This window comes from Gossypium hirsutum, chromosome D07 (assembly GCF_007990345.1).
Source record: "Gossypium hirsutum isolate 1008001.06 chromosome D07, Gossypium_hirsutum_v2.1, whole genome shotgun sequence".
Taxonomy (NCBI): Eukaryota; Viridiplantae; Streptophyta; class Magnoliopsida; order Malvales; family Malvaceae; genus Gossypium; species Gossypium hirsutum.
Genome location: NC_053443.1, coordinates 11,085,736 through 11,103,038, shown reverse-complemented (window position 1 = coordinate 11,103,038; position 17,303 = coordinate 11,085,736). Strand labels below are relative to the sequence as shown.

General features: G+C 32.5%; 2 protein-coding genes across 5 annotated transcripts; one reads left to right on the top strand and one right to left on the bottom strand.

The window, feature by feature from the left end:
- Positions 1-957: 957 nt before the first annotated feature.
- On the bottom strand, positions 958-2,606 carry LOC107937314 (60S ribosomal protein L13-1-like). Of its 2 annotated transcripts, none has more exons than XM_041096441.1 (5): positions 2,509-2,606; positions 2,293-2,422; positions 2,073-2,206; positions 1,427-1,585; positions 958-1,342 (listed from the first exon to the last, which is right to left on the bottom strand). In XM_041096441.1, exons 2-5 carry the CDS (start codon positions 2,399-2,401, stop codon positions 1,121-1,123), a joined length of 624 nt encoding a protein of 207 aa, XP_040952375.1. In that variant the 5' UTR covers positions 2,402-2,422; positions 2,509-2,606; the 3' UTR covers positions 958-1,120. The 2 variants fall into 2 exon arrangements, with proteins under 2 accessions (XP_040952375.1, NP_001314337.1); NM_001327408.1 differs by having other exon boundaries at positions 965-1,342; positions 2,293-2,408; positions 2,509-2,561.
- Positions 2,607-4,203: 1,597 nt separating this feature from the next.
- Positions 4,204-7,904, top strand: LOC107953905 (transcription initiation factor IIE subunit alpha). 3 transcript variants are annotated; one of them, XM_041097447.1, is made up of 11 exons: positions 4,204-4,318; positions 4,422-4,488; positions 4,583-4,705; positions 5,202-5,322; positions 5,510-5,638; positions 5,822-5,931; positions 6,030-6,213; positions 6,317-6,511; positions 6,820-7,074; positions 7,177-7,384; positions 7,520-7,904. In XM_041097447.1, the coding sequence occupies exons 2-11, from the start codon at positions 4,466-4,468 to the stop codon at positions 7,621-7,623; spliced, it is 1,452 nt and encodes a 483-aa protein (XP_040953381.1). In that variant the 5' UTR covers positions 4,204-4,318; positions 4,422-4,465; the 3' UTR covers positions 7,624-7,904. The 3 variants fall into 3 exon arrangements, with proteins under 3 accessions (XP_040953381.1, XP_040953382.1, XP_040953383.1); XM_041097448.1 differs by having other exon boundaries at positions 4,228-4,318; positions 4,425-4,488; XM_041097449.1 differs by lacking the exons at positions 4,204-4,318; positions 4,422-4,488; positions 4,583-4,705 and having other exon boundaries at positions 5,260-5,395.
- Positions 7,905-17,303: the final 9,399 nt, after the last annotated feature.

Here is a 17,303-nt window from a genome sequence, read left to right as displayed (position 1 = left end):
AACTAAAAGAAGATTCAAAGCTAACGATGTAATAAAATGGTGAGAATTTTGTTTTTAATTTAGAATATATGCTTGCTTGGAAATGGAGGAAAATAGGAGGGGGGTTTTTTAGGTTTATTGCACTTTTGTTTTGCTTGATTTCTACTCAAAGTCTGGAGAATATGTTTTTTTGATATTCTTTGATGTTAGAATCCCAGAAAACATGAAAAGACTAGAGTAAAAATGGGTTTCAATGTTTCTGAAGAATTATGGGTTGTAGAATATGGGAATGGGAGATCCTTCTTTAGTTTTGGTGTTATGGTGATTTAAAGAGATTTTTTGTTCTTTCAATTTTCGTATACTCGAGACCGATGAATTCTTCAATAAATTGGTTATTATAATAGATAGTTTTTGTCGAAAATCTCAAAAGACTAAAGTTTAGAGAGCATTAGGGCATTAACGAGCGAAAATGCTACACCACCAACGCCTTCTAAAAATTTTAAGACATAAAAGTTCGGGTCTTTCAATACGTGATCATGCTTAAGTTCAAATTAGATGCAACGGTCGAACCATAAATTTATCAAATATTTGAAAGGATTTAAATGGAAATATTAAATTAAGAAATCTATAATCCGTACAACGAATTCGGAAATTATTTTAATATCAAAATGAAAAAAACTTAAAATATTTAAACCTAGTTGAAATAAGAAAGAAACTCAGGATTGAATATTCAAAGGTATATAAAAATTCAATATACTATATCATTAAAATTTATTAAAATTTAAGGTTTTTTAACTGGTTCAACCGGTCCACACTAGTTCACGATCCAATCAATTCAAAGTCACTTTCCGAACCAGTACCGCAACTAGTTACTTCTCAATCCAACCGATCAATTCAGCTCAATTCAATCAACATTGAAAAACACAGCAATTAACCATTAGCAACACTTCTTCATAATGCCAATACCACAAAGCCTAATTGCAAGAAACTTCTCAATTTAATAAAATGCTCAACAAAATGGATTACTGTCATAATACCAAAGTTTTCTAAAGCTGTCTCAGTTCACTTGACAAAATGAATACAAAATTTAAGGTCTTTTTAGCAAGCCAAATAACAAAACACTGTCCCCAAAAGGGTAACCTTACTTCTTGTCTTCCTTCTCGGCCTCGGCAGCCTTCTTCAACCTAGCACCAATATGACGTTTGTTCGTACGTTCAACACGGAGCTTGTTGTATGCCTTGAATGATTTCATGTCGTCGGTGACCTTCACGAGCTCAACGGAAGGCTTCTCACGAGAAATAGGCATGTATGGTCCTTGGACTTGGGTTGCAGTTGCGAGCTCCTCGGCAGGTGAATCACCAGCCTATAGGAACAAGAACACGATATTGAAAATACAAAACAAGGATTGAATGTTTTGAAATGCAAATACAGGCTGATTAAAATTTACCTTGAACTTGCGAGCACGCCTTGGGAAGACAACAAGTTTGGCCTTGTAGGTCTTAAGCCTCTGAACATTGGCTTGAAGACCTTCAAGTGATTTGTTCTTACGGCGGTGATCAACAGCGATACCAATGGTCGGTGCAAGTTTCTTTGAAATACCAGCAGCCTGGTCAGAGAATTAGGTGAGTATCAGATTCAATACAAGCACATACAAACCATAAATCAAAGTCAAAATTCAACATATACAACATATCTTCTACACAAACTATTATTCATCATTCTCTAAAACTATTCAATCAATTGAAATTAGTGTCAAAAATTAAAATGAGATTTATCATAAATCTATTCATTAGATACATATAGGTATTCAATACAAGCCCATATGTACTAAATCGGGGTTGAAATTACACATTATACAACACATCTTCTACACAAACTTATTCAATTTATAGTTCTCTAATATTAATCAATCAAACGAAATTAGTGTTAACAGTTAAAACAAGATTTATCGTTCTCTAATACTTATCAATCCAATCCACAAATACATACATGCAAGTGATATCCAGCTAATGAGGGATAAAACCACTAAACCTAAAAATCAAAGCATTTTAAACAAAACCCAAAGATCGTATTAAAAAATTAAAACAGCAAACCTTAAGCTCTTCGAGGGTGAAACCCTTTCCAGCTCTCAACTTCATGTTATACTTCAAAGTCTGGCCATGGACAATAGGGCGAAGGGGTCCAGCAGTTGGCCTTGGAAAGATCCTCACAGCCTTCTTTTGCCTGGCTGCAAATCCACAAAAACCCCATCATTAAACAACAATTTCAACCACTAAAATAATATATTTTTTAAAAACGAAGTGAAAACCCCACCAATTCGTCTTCTAGCCTTTCGTGCTGGCTGATTGAACCAAGTCTTCACATAGTTCTGCCAGTGTTTCTTGAAGTGCCCATTTGGCACGACATTGTTATGCTTAACCATGACTTACCTGCAATATCAGTGCTTAAAAGGGAAAAATATCAAATAATTATAACAATCAAAAATGAAAACAAAAATTGAAAGAAATGAGATTAAAGAAGAAGAGCAACCTGCGGCTGAGAGAAGAAAGGCGCAAAGAGAAACGAACCCTTTAGCTCTGTTTTAGGGTTTCTCTATGACAATGGTTTGTTTATTTATATTGTTTATATTAGACGGCGCTTGTTAACCCTAGGATGATCGGACGGTTGTAAAGAAATGGGCTAAAAACGTAATTTAAAGATATTTTAAAACTTAAATGGGCCAATTGGAGCCCAAAACTATTCAAACTACTTTCAAACATTTACATTATTTTATCTAGGCATAATATCAAATTTAGCCCTCAATTTTATATCTTTTGTCAATTTAACTCTATTTTTTAAGCTAAATTTGGTCCTCAAGCTTTCAAAAAAAGTCAAATAAATTTTTTAATGAAAATATTGACTAAAATATTGTTTTTAATGAAGTCGGCATGGCAACCCACGTGGTAGTCCTTATGTACTTCATACTAACATGGCACTATTTGTCATTTATGTCACATTAACAAATAATTTAAAACTTATAAAAACATTTTAAAAAAATAAAATTCAATAAGAAATTATAAAAATTTCATAAAAATTCAAAAAATAACAAGAAGTACATATGAATTGTCATGCGAGTTGTCATGTTTAAAAATTTAACGTTTTACTAAATACTTTCATTTAAAAAACAGAAAATTCAATTCTTTTTAAAAAGTTGATGGTCAAATTTGACTCTTTTTTTAATGTTAATAGCTAAATTTAACTAAAAAAAGGAACCAAATTGACAAAAAAATGTAAACATTGAGAGTTAAATTTAATATTATACCTTTATATATAAGATGAAGTAATGTTTTGATATAACTCCTATCAAACATTTACATTATTATATATATATTAGATTTTTTCAGTGGATGAAAAATGTAAGTAATAAATTAAAAATTATTAATTAATAACAAATAATTATTTTAGTTGAAATGGTAAAATTAAAAAATTAAAATTATAGTGTCTCGGGTTTGAAATAAATTAACGTATGAATTTAACAATTATCATTTAGTCATTATTAAAATTTCAAAAATTTCAAAATATATAAATTAAAAATGACCAAATTAAAATATATGAACTAAATTAGTAAATAGAAACTAATAGCAAAACTTAGACCAAATTTAGCTCTATAATAATTTTATTTAGTTATTTTTAACTAACTTAAGCCCTTAAATTATATATATTTTCTTAGTTTGGTACCTAAATATTTTTTGTCGCATTTTGGTATACGAGCTATCGTTTTTGTTCTAGTTTATCTAAAAAAGTTGCCTATAAGAACATAACACGTGATCAGAGGCAAATCTAGGGGGCGGTAGGGGCCCTGGCCCCCCTAAAATAGAAAATTACTATTTAGGCCCTTTAAATTTTTTTAATTTTAAATTATTAAAGGTAAAATTATATTTTGGCCCCCTAAAATTATAAAAATTTAATTTAATCATTTAAAAATTATAAAAACATAGACTATACAAAATTAAAATTTCATTCGGCCCTTAAAAAATTATTCTGGTTTCGCCCCTGCACGTGATATATTCTTATCTAACGTTAATAGTTTTGATGATTGAATAAGATAGAAATTAATAAATTAACTATCAAAATGAAAAAAAAAAAGTATAACTTTGAGCAAAATCGTGAAAAAAGCCACATATCTAAAAAAAAAAATTTTAAATCGAGAAAAAAAGAAATATCCAAATCCGTATATAAGCCTACATTTGATCAAAGCCAAGGTGTATTTAATAAGCACATACATTGGGCCATGTTTTGCCTTTTTATCAAATTTTGGCGCAAACAATGCAACCATCCATCGCTATATCTTTTTTAACAGGTAATTTCTCCGATCATTGAATTATTCATCGTATAAACCGATTTCATTTACTGTGCTATCGAGAACCCATATTCTTTTATCAGCTGATGCAAGTTTTTTTTAGAAGGTAATTACGATTAAATTGTTTAATGCCCATCGCGTAACAAGATGAGCATCGAGCCCTTTAACAGGTATGATCTTTATTTACTGCAAAAACGATTATTTTAGAAAATTGGGCTATTATTATTTGCCTATTTAATTATTTGAAAAAAAAAAAACACCCAGGTTGGTGAAGCTTGCAGCTCGAGCATTTTATGATAATGTGACGACAAAAGCAGAAAATCAACCTAAGATGGGTCGTGGTGATAATAAAGGGATTGCTGTTGTAGTACTTGATGCTCTTACAAGGTAAATGTTTCCTTATTAATCTATTGGAAGCTACTAAAAATGGGTTTCTTTTTTTTTTTTTAGTAGGAAAAGATGGTTTTGTTTGTTGACATTGAAGTTTTTCCTTTCAAGTGAAACCAAGGCATATTAAAATGAAAATATGATGTGTTGGGTGCATTTTTATTGTATTAAAATTGAATTGTGGAAGGGAATTTTCATTGATGTTGTGATCTTGTCTAGACAGAAAGCACATTGATGTGAGGCATTGGAATATATTTATGGTATAATATTGTGAAACTGAAGAATTAGACTAGGCTGAGTAGTTTGCCAAGTGTTTTTTAAGTTCAACTAGAAGTCGTGCCATAGGCAGTTAGTGGTAAGAGATATGTTTAGTTATGTCATGAATAGTGATTCCAATATATATATACTCGAGAATAGTTTTGTGTTGCAGGCTAACTGTGCCTGCTTGATTGAGATGCCTGTTGTTGTAATTCACAACTTTTGCTTTCTGTTATAGGAGACAATGGGTTAGGGAAGAAGATTTGGCAAAGGAGTTGAAACTACATTCAAAGCAACTTCGGCGGACTCTACGGCTCTTTGAGGAAGAAAAATTAATCACCCGTGAATATAGGAAAGAGGTTAGAGTCTTGCTGTAGTCCTCTTTTCTCTTCCCCTGTACCGATGTTTCTAAGTTGTCACTCAGTTTTCTATGTGAGTTTTTCTTTCATATTCGTTATGAATCATCACTGTCTTGTTATAAACATAAACTAAGCATATCAAATTCTTGAAGCTCACTTTCTTTTTCTATGTCTGATTTGGTCATAGACGGCTAAAGGGGCAAAACTATATAATGCTGCAGTTGCTGCGACGGTCGATGGTCAACCAAGTGGGAAAGAGGGAGAGGAGAAGGTTAAATTACATACTCACTCTTACTGTTGTCTGGATTATGCACAGGTTGTTATTTTATTTCTTCCTTTTTCTTTACTTTCCCAATTCTGATCAGCATATATCAATTTCTCCATAATGGATTGGATTAAGAAGTCATAAGGCCTCTTTTTCCATTTATCCATCTTATCATTTGCAGAGCAGATTTTGGCTTCTGAATCTGAAAAATCTCTGAAGCATTGTGTTTTCTAGATATATGATGTTGTTAGGTATAGATTGCACCGTATGAAGAAAAAACTAAAGGATGAACTCGAGGACAAAAATACCGTTCAGGAGTATGTATGCCCGGGCTGTTCAAAACGGTTTGTCACTGCCCTTTCACTTTCGTCCTCTTTTTTTCTTTGCTCGGGTCATTTGAAATGCATATATGATTTTAGTCAATTTGTAATCGTGTTTTCAGATACAATGCTTTAGATGCATTGCGATTGATTTCCTTGGAGGATGAATCTTTTCACTGCGAAAGATGTAACGGAGAATTAGTGGCTGAGAGTGACAAGTTAGCAGCAGAAGAAGTAGGAGAGGGAGATGACAATGCGAGACGACGGCGACGTGAAAATTTGAAGGACATGCTTCAGAAAATGGAGGTATATTCATTTTTATTTGATCTATTTAGTCTTTTGTGCCGATTTAATATGGGAAACACATTATCCAGTTGATGCGTAAGAGTTGACAATGGAATGATTGCAGCTACAACTTAAACCATTAATGGAACAACTCAACAGAGTAAAAGATATGCCTATTCCAGAATTTGGAACCCTCCTATCATGGGAAACTCGAGTAGGTGCTGCTGGTCATGCTCTAAACGGTGCTGGTTCTAATGATCCTTATAAAAATTCTCAGGGTTATGGTGGAACACCGATGCCATTTCTTGGGGATACAAAGGTAAGCTTTACTTCAACTATATGTCTACTATGAAGTGCAACTGCTAAAGATGTACTAATGATTATGTAGTATTGATGCTACACTTTGGCATATTACATCTGCATAAATTATTGTTAGTTTAATTTTCTACGTACTCTGAACCGGGTATTTGCTGGTCACATTTCCAAAATTTTCAAGGTTTAAATTTGGTGGAAACCTGAAATTGAGCACACAATGTATTTTGAGCTTTGGGTTTTCTTAAATTCGAATGTTGGATAATCTACCGTCAACTTGGATCATTATTAAAGCTTCTTACCTGTTCTTGACAGGTTGAAGTTGCTTTTTCTGGTCTTGATAGCAAGGAAGATGTCAAAACCGAGAGTGCAAGCACATCATTGAAAGTTTTGCCACCTTGGATGATAAAGCAAGGAATGAACCTAACAAAGGAACAACGGGGAGAGGTCAAGCAAGAGTCGAAGGCAGAAGACAGTTCATCACAACCGGATTTTTCAGACGACAAAAAGTCAACCATTGGAAATGATGATAAGAAGAATGTACAGGAAGATGATAAGAAGAATATACAGGTATGTGTAATGAGATGTATGATTATTCTTTGATTCATTTTTCTTTCATTTTACTAGAATTTGACTCGGTTTATTTTTTTTTCTTTCGTGCTGTACTGGAAGGATGAGTATCTTAAAGCATATTATGCTGCTTTATATAAGAAACAACAAGAACTAGAAGAAGCGGAAAACAAAAAACAAGAACCGGCAGATACGTCTTTAGAAACTGATCTTTCGGATTCTACCAAGCGTCAAGTTGGCATGAAAGTTAAACGTGAAGACAATGATGAGGAAGATGATGATATTAATTGGGAAGTAGATCCCTTTTCAAGTACGTATTAGTTTTTTACATTTTATTCACAGTATAACTTAGTTTCTCTTTGATGACCATGAAAACTGGGTAAAAGTATCATGAAGGCCCCGTATTAGGAGCCAAATTGCATTAGTAATATCTTCCTGCATACAGTTTCAGGCAATACGACCAATAATTACAAAGTCGATGATTTGAATGTTGAAGCGGAGGCATCTGCAGGTGATGACGAGGATGATATAGATTGGGAAGAAGGCTGATATATATATATGTATATATATATCTCCATGGCATTAGCAAGAGTAACGTGTGGTGTAAATGCCGGTCTCTACTATTCATATCTTCATTTGTTCTTTCAAGATCTGCCTCCCTGCAACTGTTTTGTTGGTATTAATTTTATCTACCATCACCTGATTTTGTGCAAACAGTTGCAGTGGGAAGCAGAAATTTATTTTCGTGGTCTTAAAAACGGATTTTCACGAACTCGGATTGTTCAAAACTGTAAATAAAAGTAGTTTGTGTAGCAAAGATATTTTGGTCATATAATTTTTTTCATGTCTTGTTTCAGTTATATGATGTAGCTTGTGTTTAACCAAGGAACTCAGTACGTGTTAATTTGCACTATATATGGTAAAAGTACCATAGAGGTCCCCTTATTAGGAAATAGATTGTATTTTGTCCTCTTTACTTAAAAAAAGGACAAATTAATCTTCATACGTTATGTCAAAGAGCAAATTGATCGTTTTTGTTAAAATTTTCATCCATTTCTATTGTTAAAAACTGATGCGACTGACGAAATAACCAAATAATTACACGCGATGTGCCATATGTAACTCATGCTGACATACAAGGATTAAATTTTAATAGTAAAAATAGATAAATTTCTTAACAGAATGACCAATTTGCTCTTTAGTCTAACGTATAGGGATTAATTTATCAATTTGTTTAGTAGAGAAGATAAAATACAATCCAACTTACAAGTACTTCCATGGTACTTTTACCAACTGCATACCATGGAAAGTAAATAAATAAACAAAAAGCTAGTGGCAAAAAGACAATTTTCTTCATTGCAATGAAGGCTAGCTCTCGAATGGACATATTTGTAGATCAAATTATGTTATTAGTGCTTGTACTTTACGAAAGTTGGGGATTTAATCATTGTATTTTTATTTGGTCATTTTTAGTCTTTACACTTTTAAAATTTTAATTCTCATCAAACAATTGTCAAATTTATTAAGTTTTGCTATTTTCAAAATTCAATGTGGCAAACATATTATCATATATGTAATGCCATGCCATCTTGTTACTTTAGCATATTACTCATTAAAAATTTAGTTAATGGATTAATAATTATCATTTGTGCTAAGATTGAAATTTTAAATTTTGAAAAGTGTAGGGACTTATAATTTAATTGTAGAATATAACTAAAACTGTACACATAGTACGAGACTAGTAATAGTTTAACCAAGTAGAGTTACCTATTATTGTTTTGGGTTAGGACGAAATTTTTAAATTTTTTAAAAAAAATTATTAAAATTGACCAAGTTGAAAAGTATAGGGATTAAAAAGTTAATCAAATTATAGGAACTAAATTCTTAACTTTTACAAAATATAAGGGCTAATAGTAGAATTTAACCTTAAGGTTTTTATTTAGTTATTGCAAAGAGAAGATTGTTAAAGCATCTAATCATTGTATTTTAGTCAAGAGGAATTACAAGCTTAAAATGGGCTTGAAAAGCCCAACCCTAACAAGACCACAAACCTTAGTCTCTATACACTATCGTCGTCATTGGAAAAGAGAGTGCCAAAGAGTGCCGAAGGCGAAGGAGGATGCACCTACCGATGACATGAACTCTTCTGTTAGGAGATCATGCTACGACAACCATCCAAAAGAATACTGTCAACCATCGAGGAACTAGTTGGGAGCCTACGATTGAAGAGAACCTGCAACAATTGAAGCGACCTTAGTCACTAGACGAATAGGCAGGTGCGGTGCCCAAGCTCTAACTAAAGGAGGGCCAATATGGTAATGACACCATCCAAACAAAAGATCATGGTTTTCAATAAGAAGCCAAGAGTACCAAGCTTGACACCATAGGCAAAAGAGGAGGGAAACCCCACAAGGCGGCTGGAGAAAAGCCTCTTAGATCACTGATCAAAGGTTGAAGAAAGAGAAAGGCCTAAACTAAATAAAAAGAAAAACTGAGAGCAAAAAAAAGAAAACAGACAACAGCCGGTACAAAGTTGATCGCGCCGGTGGCCACAAGGAACCTAGGGTGTCTTTTTTTTTTTTGGTGACAAGATATAAAAGCTTTAATTACAAGCTAATAATAGTATATGTGTTAGGTAGCATAACTCGTCTGTCTATTCGCAATTGATCATCAACCTGAGAAGGGCCAACATGAAATATTCTCGAGCCTATAGGATAACCTTTCATCAATCCAGCTAAAATATCAGTAGTCCAGTTCACCTCTCTTAGTACTTATTTAAAGAGTACTTTCCAATCACACTCAGTAGTCGAGTTCACCTCTCTTGGTACTTATTTAAAAAGTACTTTCCAATCACACTGGCATAGTTCTTAGATTCGCACAATCAAATATCTATTAGAATGTCCTCGAACTTCTTCATGAACCCCTTTAATGGCTTGCGCACTATCAATCTCAATAATAATATTAGCCCATTTAGCTTCCCAGGCTAATTGAAGGCCATCATAGATGACCCAAAGCTCAGCTTGTAAAACACTACATCTTCTAATACTTCTATTCTGCATCTTCTAATACTTCTACACCGCATCTTCTAGTACTTGTTCCTATTCCCCACATCCAATTACCATGCTCATCTCGTGCCACTGATGCCGACCATGTAGAATTCAAATTCAAATTGCAAGCACTATCAGTATTTATTTTAAATAAACAGACAAGTGGAGGGGCCCATCTTTGGTTCGTTCTTCGATTTTCATTACTCCTCTTTGAATTTATTTGTCTTTGCTTAATGGACCTAGCCCACAACCATGAAAAATGAATCAAACTGACTATGTTGTAATGGCCATCTTGGAACACACACACACATTCCCTTGTTTCTAAATTTTCCAACAAACAATCCCAAACAAGGATGGCCAATCTGCATCCTGAAAATTAACCTCAAACTTATTTGCCAAGTTAATAGGCAACCAATCCTCCAAAGAGTAAGTGAAAAACCGATCTAAGATTCTTGAGGGAATAAACTAAATCCACACTTCTTTTGCCTTAGGACAATCTCATATAACATAAATACAGGATTCTTTTGTATTCCCACAAAGCTTACAAGAAGGGTTCTCCGACAGTCCTCTCCTACACCTTTTCGCATTCGTAAAGAGGCGTCCCTTTAACACTACCCAAATAAAATGGCCAACACGCTGTGGGACATTCAAAGACCAAACAATCTTCCATTTTGCTTACTGCATATTTAACGAGTTATTTGTAAGCTTGCTATAAGCCTCATTCTCGAAATAACATCAACATAGCCTGCAAGAGTAGTCGGAGTCGAAATTCCTTCGATGTAGGATAGAATATCATCATTTAAAAAACACTGAAAGTACTCCCAATTCCAATTGCCCTCCATATCCACAACCTAACGGAGCCTAATAGAATCATCAACCAGAGAGGGAAACAAACAATGATTTATAAGCGACTCCACCTCAGATATCCAACTGTCAATCCAAAACTTTATACGATTCCCATCACCAATTGTCCAAAGAATATTTTGACGCAAAAGTGTCCAAACCTTAACAAGGGATTTCCAGACAAAAGAACAGTTGCTTCGAGAAATGTCTTCAAGATATTCCTCCAAGAGCTTGTACTTAGAACGGAGAACCCTTACCCACAGAGCTTGCTCTTTTGTTAGGAGATTAACACCCAACTTAAGCAAAAAGGATTCGTTTTGTTCCTTAAGTCTTCAGATACCCAATCTTCCATTAAGAAAAGGTTAACAGCAATCTCCCCACTTTACCAAAGTCAGTTTCTGAGAGACTTTAGAACTCCCCCAAATAAATTTTCAGACAATTTTCTCAATTTCTACCCAAATACTAGATAGAATTTTCACTGTTTGCATAAAGTAATTAGGAATCGACAATAAAACTGACTGAGCTAGTCACTTGTCCCGCCACAGAAAGCGTTTTGGCATTCCAATTATCCAACTTTCGTCTAACTTTATCCACAATGAATTTGAAAGTATTCACTGTTATTCGTCGGTGAAAGAGAGGTAGTCCCAAGTAAATCCCCGAATCATCATTCTGACAATAACCAAGAATACTATAGATAACATTAGCATGGTTGGAATCCATATTGCTAGAAAAGAACACAATAGGTTTAAGTCTATTGACTTTATGTCCTGAGGTAGCTCTAAAAATGTTGAGAACAATCTTTAAGACTTTAACCTGATCAATATCTACTTCAGCAAACAAAAACAAGTTATCAACAAAAAAATATGTGACAAAGAAGGACTATTCTTACCAAAAATAATTAGTTTCCACACTTTATCTTCAACCGTCTTATGAATAGATGACCCAATTTGTAACAGCCCGTTTTTAGTAAAATCGGAACAGTGGTTCTGGGACCACAAATCTAAAGTTAAAAAATTTATTTTATTATTTTATGGTCTACAGTATGATAGAAATACTATATAAAAATTTTGTTAAGAAATTTTACCGTTTACATGCTTAATTTGATAAAAAGGACTAAATTGCGTAAAGTGCACATGTTCTGTTCTAATAGCTAAAGGTATTAAATAGCTATAGAATTTTAAATTGGAGGTCCTTATATAGAAATTATCCATTAAGGTTGTTAGTGGATAAGCATGGATTTGTCATCATTGAAATTTGAATGAATTATTAAGGTTAATTTTGGAAATTAGTGATTAAAGTTATAATAAATTAAATAAAATAAACTATTATCATCATCTTCTATCAAAATTTAAAAAAAAAACCCTAGCCATGGAAGCTTGAAATTTAGGCAAGCTTATTTTACTCAATTAGTTATGTATTTTTGTCTTGTTTTTAATGATTGTTTCCGGGATTGTTGTAGCTTAATCTAGCTAGCCTGGGGATTAATTTGCAAAATTGTTAAAGTATTAGGGTTTTTATATTTATGAACATACTTGAGTTTTGAAGTTTGATGATAGAAAATGAATGGTTGTTGTTAGATAAACAACTTTTGTAAAGAGAATTTTGATGAAATCCTCAATTAGTGGCTAAATTGAAAAAGGTGATAAATTTATGGTAATATTTGTGAATTTTGTGAAGCATATGGGCTGCTTTTAATATATATAAAAATTGGCTAGGCTTGAGTAAGGATTAAATTGCATTAAATTCATTTTTTAGCCTAGGGACTAAATTACAAAAGAATTAAACAAAATTCCATGTTGGATTAAATTGAATGAGAATTATATTGAAATGAGTTAAATTCATTTGTATAGATCCTGTCAAACCTCGTACAGGGTTAGATCGAGGCAAAGAGAAAATATCGAATTAGTTGCCTTCGTATCTACGTACACTTATCGAGGTAAGTTCGTGTAATTAAATTGTAAATTTATATGTTTTAAATTGAATTATATGTGTGTGATTTGTATAATTGCCATGTATAAATACCGATTGCATATCCGACAAATTACCGAGTCTCATTTGAACCTTAGGAATTCGTAGGATACAAATGACATGTCATTAGGGTTACCGATTTGGTTGAGGTCCTGCATGTGTTGTGGACACACCACAGCTCGTATGAACTTACCAATTTACAGCTCGTGAGAGCTTACCGATTCTCAGCTCGTATGAGCTTCCGATTCACAGCTCGTGAGAGCATACCGATTCATAGCTCTTATGAGCATACCTGTACATGAATTGACGAATTTCAGTTCAGTACACCTCGTGTGTACTACTTGAGTATCCAATGATATTCTAAATGGTTCAACAGGCAATGTTCTATTATGAGACAATATGAGTTCGATACAAACTATTACAGGTAAATACATGGAAATGATATTACATGATAAATTGAAACATGAAATGGATGCTACATGTATATGGAACTTGCTTAATGGTTATGTTCATCTATGTTTATTGACTATTATATGTGTTTTACATGGCTAACATGTTGAGAATATGTGTTTAGGCTTTTGGCCAAATTGGTTTGGATATGTTTCTATAATTACCTTAAATGTGATTAAATGGTAAGTTAATTTCTTTGTTATACGAACTTACAAGCTTCAATGCTTACTCCATGTTATTTTTCGTGTTTTATAGTAATTCAGAAGCTCGTACGAGTTAGAAGCTTATCAAAGCTATTTCACACTATCCATCGGCTCTTTTGATACTTTTGGTTAATTAATTTCGGTTATAATGGCATGTATAGGTTAATTTGGCCATTGTTGCCATATAAGTGTTTTGTTGAGGCTAGCCACTTATATGGCTTGTGATTGGTATATTTTGATGTATATATATGTGGCATTATCATATTTGATGTGTGCTGATATGGTAGAATGAATGAAAGTAAAATATGGTTTGAATATGCATATATGTATTTGGTTATTTAGGTAAGTTTGGATACTTGGTTGACATGTTTTTAAGTTGTCATTTGAGGTACCTAAGGGCATATTGGTTGTATGTGGTGATATTTCATGTTTAAGACTTGATTTTGGCTTGTTTTGAATGTCTTGTTATGGCTTGTTGATGTGAAAAAATGTTGAGTTAGGTTGGTGTCAAATTGGGTGAGAAATGTGACTTGGAAAATGACATATTTTCGTCCACACAAGCAGAGACATGGGCATGTGTCTCAACCGTGTGTGACACACGGCCAGGTGACACGACCGTGTGTCCCCTGTATCTTCTTAAGGGTGCAAGTCAATATGCTCACACAGCCTGGCACAAGGGCGTGTGACTTGGCCGTGTGACCCAAGTCAAGGAGTTACACGGGCACGGACACGGGTTGAGACACGGCCATGTGTCTCTATTTCGAATGTCCATATGGCTTAAGACAATGGCGTGTCTCTTGGCCGTGTGACCCCTGCAGCTTTGAAAATTTTCAATATTTTCTAAAAAAAAAATTTAAATATTCGATTTAGTACCGACTTATTTTTAAAGTATATTTTGGACCTTGATGGCTCGTATAAGGGACAATATGTATGATTTTGATTGGTTTTTGACATGAATTCTATATGATATGAAATGTTTGCATTTTCTATCTGTTTGATTTATAAATTTTGGTAATGCTTCGCAACCCTGTTCTGGTGACGGATTCAGGTTAGGGGTGTTACATTTATTGGTATCAGAGCTACGATTTAGTCAATTCTCAGACTAACATAGCATATACGAGTCTAGCTATCCATGTCATTATTTAACCTGTGATTGTGTGATATCTCTTGACCGTTTTAAAACATGTTTTCATATAGCAATGACATTCAACTGAGTTGATTCAGATGAAGTAGAGAGTAATGCTCAAGCCTCCATTTAATGAATAGCTTCGAATGGTACGAGGTCTGTATCTAAGGGCCGGGAAGGAGAGGCTAAAGAAGCCTTCTTCCAGATGATGAATAAGTGGTTCACCGAGTTTGTACGAACAAACCCGGCTACTCAACAACCTCCACTCCCTCCTATTCTTCAATCAGTTCCCGTTATTCCTCAAAGTACATAACCTATCAGAGTTGGTAAGCCTCCTATTGATAAGATCCGTAAGTACGGTGCTGAAGAATTCCGAGCTACGGCCGAGGATGATCCTGAGAGAGCTAAATTCTAGCTAGAAAATACCATCAGAGTTCTTGATGAATTATCTTGTTCATCGGCTGAATGTCTTAAGTGTACGGTATCTTTATTAAAAGATTCAGCTTACCGGTGGTGGAATACATTGAGTCTTTTCTTTTCTTACAAAATTGTTAACTTCTTTTAAGTAAATTATTAATATAATATGTTGATTGAGTCTTAGCTCGATTAATATAAACATTGTTGTCAATGCAGGAAGACGTGAGTTCGAGTGCATTGAAGCGTATTATCCTCCTATTTATGAGTTGAGATATTTCAATTAATTTTAATTTTTTTCTAAATTACTTTTTAGATTGTGACTTAAAAAAAAAGGATAATCACAATGGCATTTGAACTTATGTTGTGTACAAGAAAGAACGTGCTAAAATTAATGATTAACAAAAAGATTTAATGTCAACATAATAATGATGAAACTTAAGCAATTAAAACAACTTAGCAAAGTCCAATTAATGGATAATTTGTTTAAGTAATTTACAAAACATTAATATCGTAATCATAAATTAACTTTATTTAAATTATGATTGATATGAATATTATTGTCAATGTAAAAGAGCGTGGTTTGAATGTACTGAAGCGCATTGTCCTCCTATTTATGGGTCGGGTAGAGACTATAGATAATTTTAGACATTGTGCCAAAAAATTCGGATATAATCAAAACTTATAATAAAATTATTCAAAAAAAAATCATGACGGATAATCAAATTTACAAAAAGAAGTTAATCATTTATTATACATCACATGTAATAATTAAATTGTAAACTTAGTCGCTGAAGTATTGTCCCAAATAATTTACTTAATTCAACCTTAAAAGGATTTTTAAATTTATTTTTACAAACGAGCTTTATTTTATAGTTTTTTTATATCATTTGATAATATTTAAAGTTTTTTTTCATAAATATTTCTTAAAATATAATTTTTTAAGCAAAATAAAAAAATAATTAATAACTCTAATATAGTAGTTTTCGAAAATAATTTTGTGCACGTAATTTTTAAATCAGTTTCAGTAAGTTAAATATAAAATATTTATTTTTACATCATAGAAAAAATTTGAAAAATTATAAATTAAATAAATATAAACTTTGGTTTTATTGAAATAATCTCAATTTTTAACTTGTATTCCAAAAATTATCTAAACACCACGAATCAAGTCAATTTTCAATTTTCAGTTTTTTTTTCTTCACCCTAGTCCCGCTATGTTTATTTATATAAGTTATATCTATATACTTTTTAGAAAATTCTAAAAGAACTCAGTCTTTAATTATTTAATTTTCGTGGTTGAGTGATCTCAGCTAGAGATATTTATAGGTCAGATCAAGTCTTAATTTTCAAAAAATTCCAAGTCAAAGTTTTGAATAGGATAAATATTTGATAAATTGTTAATGGAGTTTTTAAGTTTTACAAGTAGAATTGGGGGTTGACAAGTGTTCCATAAAGATATAGTAAAATATAAAAAAGAGTAACATGACAATTTTTAATGTTACTTGTAGAACAAAAAAAGTAAATCGTCACTATACCAAATACTAATCTTTTTTTATTATTTTTAAATAATAAAACGAGTCAAGTTGAACCAGATCAAAATTGAAAAATATAAACTTAAACCCAATTCAAAATGAACCAATCGCCGACTCATGAACATCTTTAAACTCGAGTGGATGATGTCATTGCTGCATTATTTAACCACCTTGCACTAATATTTTTATGGATAAATATAGTTTGTTTGAAAGTGACCCGACTGTTTTGAAACAATCTTATCTTAAATTTTTCTTTTATTCTTATTTTTCAAATGCCTCTACACAAAATAATTTAAATGAGATCGAATTAATTTAGAAAATTTTTGAACAAAATAAAATTACGAACAATGACAGATAAAATAGAAAAAATTGCTCCAAATAAAAGAAAAGGACGGAATTGAATAAATATGTAAATATTTAATATTAAATTTATTATTTATTCCTTTATATAAAAGCATTTAGGTACAATTTTAGCTTATAATGAAAAGACTGCTATGGACAAATTGGTGACGCAATTCGAAAGACCTTAAGCAAGGACAATTTGTTGAAGTAATTTGAGAAAGGTCAAAATTTGATATTAGTCCTTGCACTATCTCTAAGTTGATGATTTAGTCCTTACATTTTAATTTGGTAATATTAAAAT

Coding starts and splice junctions, on each gene's coding strand:
- LOC107953905 (XM_041097447.1), top strand. CDS start 4,466: ATGAGCATCGAGCCCTTTAACAG. Junction 4,489..4,582: donor AGCATCGAGCCCTTTAACAG/GTATGATCTTTA, acceptor AAAAACACCCAG/GTTGGTGAAGCTTGCAGCTC. Junction 6,214..6,316: donor ACATGCTTCAGAAAATGGAG/GTATATTCATTT, acceptor GAATGATTGCAG/CTACAACTTAAACCATTAAT.
- LOC107937314 (XM_041096441.1), bottom strand. CDS start 2,401: ATGGTTAAGCATAACAATGTCGTGCCAAATGGGCACTTCAAGAAACAC. Junction 2,207..2,292: donor AAAGGCTAGAAGACGAATTG/GTGGGGTTTTCA, acceptor GTGGATTTGCAG/CCAGGCAAAAGAAGGCTGTG. Junction 1,343..1,426: donor GGCGTGCTCGCAAGTTCAAG/GTAAATTTTAAT, acceptor TTGTTCCTATAG/GCTGGTGATTCACCTGCCGA.